Raw genomic sequence first — 6,947 nt, forward strand, 5'->3', positions numbered from 1 at the left:
AAGTCAGTTATGATTAATGACAACTCTGTAAAGGCTTTCTGAGGAGCAGCTGGTTGGTTTGAATGGCTGACCTTGCAGTTACAAGTCCAGTGCTTATCCTACAGTGCCACACCAGGATTCCATATAGGTATATTAAAAGCTTGCTTTGGTTAGCCATACTTTTAATGGTATATGAAGCCCTGGTGTGGTGCTGTGGGCTAATATTGATGCTACTGTAATAGAAGCAGTATAGGGTTTTTGAGGCTATAAATTCTTTTTGGGTACAGAAAGCCTCATCTTTCTCCCATGGAGCAGCTGCTGGATTTGAACTGTTGATCTTGTAGTTAGCAAGCCAATGTGTACTCCATAATAAACTTAAAATTTGAGAGTCTTTTTGAGAAAAGTATTTTTATATAAGTAATAGCTGAAGAATAAAGCAGCCCTTTTAAATATTACCATCTACTAAGATGTACAATATGTTATTTTTATTGTTATGTGTTGTCTCATTGATTTTGACTCACTGCAACCCTGCACAGGGTTCCCAAGCAGCAGCTGGTTGGTTCGAAATGCTGACCTTCTGGTTCACCGTCCAGTGCTTATCCTACAGCGCCATGCCAGGTGTCCAACTCATGTGAATCCCTTCTTTCCCTGCCATACTCACATCTGTGCCCAGAGAGTGCATGGTTACTGTTACTTTGTGCCATATAGTGGTGGAGGAATAAAAAAAAAATAGTAAGGAGTCCCCCAGTAAACTTAATTTTTTTGAGCTCTAGCATTCAGAAGCCCCCAACTCAGAAGCTCAAGATAGTCATCATTGGAATCTGTCCAAATAGAGCTATTTCCATCCCAATTACACAGAGCAACAGAAGGAGACTAGGCAGATTTAAGCAGGTCAGCGTACAATATTAACCATCTATGCCTATAATGCCTTGTTCCTGCTGTGGGTGTGCTTCATACAAAGGTTAAGTTTCATAGAGGAGTTCATTAACTAATGGTGTTTATCAGAGTCCTATAGTGCTAGTTTTAGATGAGAAATTATTGTTTGTTCTTAACAAGTAGTCTGTCTCAGTGCTTCTTGTATCCACTCACAACACTGATAAAATGGTAGGACCAACATTTCCCACCTATAAATATTTATGGCTGTCTCTAACTGTAATGGAGTACTGATGTGGCACTGTGGGTTAATGCGCTACACTGCAAAGGCAGTTTAAGCTCACCAGTCACTCCTTGGAAACCCTCTACAAGGTCGCTAAGGGTCGGAATGACTCACGGCACTTAACAACAAAAACAACTAACTGTAGCATTTCCCCTTCTATAAACCGTCTCTAATGTGTCGTGGTGTGGTACTGTAGGATAATGCACTAGACTGCATGGTCAGTTTGAGCCTCAAGGTCGGCGATTAAACCCACCAGTCGCTCTTTGGAAACCATATACAAGGTTGCTAATAGTCGGAACTGACTCGATGGCACTAACAACAACATATGAAGCTTGATGAAGAGGAGGGTCACTTGATTTAAACCCTGAATAAACATTTAATCACATTCTGTGATTCTAGGACTTAAACCAGTAAAAAAAAGAATGATTGCCTATGGATCTGAGTGTGAGTGTATGTCTTGTTTTTTTCCTTGCCTGCTTGTTTTTTTCCATTATTTTTACTTGGCAAACTGTGATCACATTGATAACCACGTTATGCCACAAACATTTAATGAGCATTGCTTTATTGCAATTCTACAAATAACCTTTAGTTGTGACAGCCTTCCAAACTATGAGAATACTGAATAATGAAGCATACACTGTCTACAGTCTTTGTCAATGGAAACAAAACAAATGTGATTCTTCTAAGAATATGGTAATGAGCAACTAGGTACTTTATCATGATTTTTCTCTTTTTGCTGTCTTGACTACAATTTTATTAATGGTTCTATTGGATGTCCTCTCTATTTTTAGGTGGGTTGCCTATGAAAAAGAACATTTTAAAGGCCAGCAATTCCTGCTTGAAGAAGGAGACTTTGAAGACAGTAATGCCTGTGGGGCACTAAGCGGTCCTATCTTGTCTTTCCGGTACTTACAAGCTGTGAGTTAGCATCTTGGTTCTTAATTTGCGTTTTATGCTCTTTTCTTTTCTCTCAATGGAAGTTGGCTACATCTTCTGACAGAATTTGAGATTATAACATGATTCTAACAACTGAGAACTTTGATTTTCTTAACTGTCATTATTATTTAGAATTTGTATACTTCCTTATTATCTATTAATTCCATAATTTTTGAGCATCTGATGTGTTAAATATATTGTAGTAGGTATTGGAAATACATTAGTCAAAGATTGATAGGGAAGATAGTCAAACAGTAGCAAAACATTTTTTTATAAAGTGCTGTGATTGGATTAAGTGCTAAGTACTCAGGATACCCATGAAAAAGGTCAAGTATTCCCTGTGTTGGAAGGAATCAGAAGTACTTCATGGAAAGATGATACTTGAGCTGAAGTTTCAGGTTCATGAACGAGTTAGCCAAGTGGAGAAATTCCTGGTTAGGGTTAAGGAAAAAAGTAGGTCCTGTTTTAGGAAGAGATTAATATGTGTAAATGCAAGGATGAAAGTCAGTGAGACCCAGCTGGAGATAATGTTACCCTCTAGGAAACATTTGGAAGACAGCTGCCTGGCTAACTGATTTGAAGAGATGCATATATGTGCCTATTCTAAAGAGAGATGACCCAACAGAATGCTGGCAATCATCGAAAAATATCATTGATATTACATGCAAGTAAGACTTTGCTGAAGATAAGTCAAAAACAGTTGTGACAGTACATCAACAGAGAACTGTCAGAAATGTAAGCAGAAATCATAAGAGGACATGGAATTAGGGATCCCATTGCTTTAGTCAGTTAGATCTTGGCTGAAAGCAGAGAATATCAGAAAAATGTTTACTTCTGCTTTATTGACTATGCATGATCTTTTGACTGTGGATCATGACAAACTATGGATAACATTGTGATAAATGGGTATTCCAGAGCACTTAATTATGCTCTTGAGAAACCTATACACAAACCAAGAGGCAGTCATTAGAACAAGGGGATACTGATTGGTTTAAGATCAGCAAGATGTGTGCCAGGGCTGTATTCTTTCACCATACTTATTCAGTCTATATGCTGAGCAAATAATCTAAGAAGCTGGGTTATCTGAACAACCACCAGAATATTGGATATTGAAACATGTCGTATATAGTGCTGGAATAGGAGACCCTCAAGTTGGAAAACACTCAATTTATGTCTGAGAAAGAGCTGCTTCCTCAAAGTGGAGTTGACCGTGATGACGCTATTTGAGTAAAGCTTTGGGATGTTCATTTGCTGATGGGGAACAAGTCAAAATGAGGAGAAATAGTTGCAAACATCCATTAATAATTGAAACATGGAATGTACAAAGTATGAATCTAGGAAAATTAGAAATTGTCAAAAATGAAATGAAACAAATAAACATAGATATCCAAAGCATGAGTGGGCTGAAATGGAATGGCATTGGGCATTGTGAATCTGACAATCACATGGTTTATACTATGCCAGGGATGACAAATTGAAGAGGAGGGCATCTCATTCATCATCAAAGAGAACATTTTAAGATGTATCTTGAAATACAATACTGTCTATGATAGGGTAATATCTATATGCCTACAAGGAAGACCAGTTAATATACTATTATTACTCAAATTTATGTACTAATCACTGAAGCCAGTGATGATGAAATTGAAAGAATTCCTTCAGTCTGAAATTAATCAAACATGCAATCAAGATGTATTGATAATTACTGATGATTGAAATGTGAAGGTTGGAAACAGAAAGGAAGGATCAGTAGTTGGAAAATATGGCTTTGGGGATAGAAGTGATGCTGGAGATCTCATGATAGAATTTTGCAAGACCAGTGAATTCTTCATTGATTGCAAGTACCTTTTATAAACTACATATAAGATGACTATATGCTTGGACCCCTCATCAGATGGAATATACAAAAATCAAATAGACTACATTTTTCACCATATATATTTAGTCTGTATGCTGAGCAAATAATCCTACAAGCTGCATATTATGAAGAAGAATGAGGCATCGGAATTGGAGGTAGACTCATTAACAACCTGTGATATGCAAATGATACAACCTTGCGGGCTGAAAATGAAGAAGACCTTAAAACACTTACTGATGAAGATCAAAAACCAAACCCTTGGTATGAGTTGCACCTCAGTGAAAAGATAACAAAAATCCCCACCACTGGACCAGTAAAAAAAAATCTCCATGATAAATGGAGAAAAGATAAAAGATGTAAAAGACATCAATTTTCTTGGTTCCTCCATCAACACTCATGGAAGCAACAATCAGGAAATCAAAGGATGTATTGCATAGGCAGATTTGCTGCCCAAGATTTACGAAAATGTTCAAAAGAAAAGATGTCGGTTTGAGGACTGAAGTGCACCTGACTCGAGCCATGGTATTTTCAGCAGCTTCACATGCATGTGAAAGTTGGACAGTGAATAAAGAAGACCAAAGAAGAATTGATGCATTTGAGGTATGGTGGTGGAGGAGAATATTAAAAGTACTATGGACTTCCAGAACAACAAACCAATCTGTGTTGGAAGAAGTACAACCAGAATTCACCTTGGAAACCAGGATGAGACTACTTCTCTCAAACTTTGGATATGCCCTTAGGAGGGACCCTTCTTGGAGAAGGATATCATGGTAGGTAAAATGGAAGGTCAGCATAAAAGAGGAAGATTCCCCCAAGGAGATGGATTGGCACAGTGGCAAGAGCAATGGGCTCACGCTTTGATTGTGAGGATGGAGTGGGACCAGGCACTATTTTGTTCTGTCACGCATTGGGTCACTCTGAGTGGTAATAGACTGGAAGGCACCTAACATCAGTGAGTGGAAAATGACTGCAGGACACCAAGCAACAGGAATGCCTGTGGTTATACTGTAATCCCATTTGGGAATAGGTTGTCTTTGTTATATTAATGAAGCAGATTTAGTTTTTGTTGTTATCAAGTGCTGTTGAGTAGTTTTGCATTGTAGATAACCCTGTATGAAGGGTGGAGGGGTATGGTTATATGCTGGTTAGTTGGTTCTGACTCAAAGGGCAAAGGAACCCTGGCAAAGGGTCAGAGGCTATAAATCTTATAGGAGCAGAAAGCCTCATTTTTCACCAAAGGAGTGGCTGATAAATTTGAACTGCTGATTTGTGGTTAGCAGCTCAGCTCATAATCTACTGCACTATCAGAGCTCCTTAGAGCAGGGGTAGAAAACTGTTTTTCTGCCAAAATATATTACATCATTCACAGGCCGTACAAAATTATCAACTTAAAAATTAGCCTGCTATATTTGATCAAGGATTCCTGGTGTGGCACTGCTGTATAATACACTGGACTGCAAAGTGGATTTGAACCACAAGGTCGACGGTTCAAACTCACTAGCCGCTCCTCAATAAACCCTATACAGGGTCGCTATGGGTTGGAACCGACTCAACAGCACTCAACAACAACAACATAGTTGGTCAAACATTTAATTAACTTACCCTGCTGTGGATTAATGCTCCAGACTGCAAAGCCAGTTGAACTGTAAAGTTGGTCGTTCTGTTCTTCAGAAACCCTATACAGGATTGCTGTGGGTTGGAGTCCACTCCACACAGCATTTAACAAAAACAATGTTGAACCAGAGTCCTGGTATGGTGCTGTGGGTTAATTCGCCTGACTGCAAAGCCATTTGAACTGCAAGCTCGGCGGTTTAAACTCACCAGCTGCTCCTCAGAAACCCTATACCAGGTCGCTGTGGGTCAGAACTGACTCGATGACCTTTAACAACAACAATGTTGAAACAGGAGGTGGGCTAATGCGCTAGACTGGAATGTCAGTTTGAACCGCAAGATCCTCAGTTCAAGCTCACTAACCGCTCCTCGGAAACCCTTTACAGCTTCGCTGTAGGTCAGAACCAACTCGACTGCACTCAACAACAGCAGCGGTGAACCTCAAGGTCACCTGTTCAAGCTCACCAGCCACTCCTCGAAAACCTAGTCGCTATGGGTTGGAACCGACTCCATGGCACTTAACAACAGGAACAGCAATGTGATGGCTGGAAATGTGGTTGCCTGGCAGGACCTTTTAAAACCGAGGGACTGGACTTTCCCCACTCCTGCTGTATAGGGTTTCTGAGGAGAAGCTGTGGGTTTGACCTGCCAACCTTGCAGTTCAAACTGTGCATTATCCTGTAGTGCCGCACCAGGACTTCAAGTAGTGTGTATTTTGAGTCCATCTCTGGTAGCGTAGTGGTTACGAATCGGGCTGCGAGCCTTAAGGTCATCGGTTTGAAACTACCAGCCGCTCCGCGGGAGATAGATGAAGCTTTCTACTCCTGTAAAGATTTACACCGTCGGAAACCCTGTACAGGGTCTCTATGGATCGGAACCGACTCGACGGCACTTAACAACAACAACATTGAGATATTAAGGAGTCCTGGTGTGGTGCTGTGGGTTAATGTGCCAGGCTGCAAAGCAGTTTGAACTGCAAGGTCAGTGGTTCAAGCTTACCAACTGTTCCTTGGAAACCCTATACAGGGTCGCTATGGGTCAGAACCGACTCGGCAGCATTTAACAACAACAACAAGATTGAGATATTAAAGAGCTTTATCAATCATGTAAAAAGCAGTAATGACGAAAGAGAGACGCCAAAGCGCATCAAGGAACCGAAGATCAAAAGGCAAGGACCTTCCTCTAGAGCTGACAGAGAAAGCCTCCCCTTAGAGCCAGCAGCATCAATTTGGACTTCTAGCATCCTAAGCTGTGAGAAAATTAATTTCTCTGTTACAGCCACCAGTTGTGGCATTTCTGCTATTGTGTTGTTGTTGTTATGTACCGTGGAGTCACTTCCGACTCATAGCGACCCTGCACAGGGTTTCCGAGGCTGTAAATCTTTACGGGAGCAGAAAGCCTCATCTT

General features: G+C 40.4%; 1 protein-coding gene across 1 annotated transcript in view; it reads left to right on the forward strand.

The window, feature by feature from the left end:
* Nucleotides 1–6,947, forward strand: part of LOC102821967 — a 178,795-nt gene that overhangs the window by 110,019 nt on the left and 61,829 nt on the right. Inside the window, exon 14 of the mRNA XM_006868594.1 lies at nucleotides 1,927–2,053. Within this exon, the coding sequence (XP_006868656.1) occupies nucleotides 1,927–2,053 (127 nt within the window). The remainder of the gene's footprint in view (nucleotides 1–1,926; nucleotides 2,054–6,947) is intronic.

Source organism: Chrysochloris asiatica, unplaced genomic scaffold, assembly GCF_000296735.1.
Source record: "Chrysochloris asiatica unplaced genomic scaffold, ChrAsi1.0 scaffold00120, whole genome shotgun sequence".
Classification (NCBI taxonomy): Eukaryota; Metazoa; Chordata; class Mammalia; order Afrosoricida; family Chrysochloridae; genus Chrysochloris; species Chrysochloris asiatica.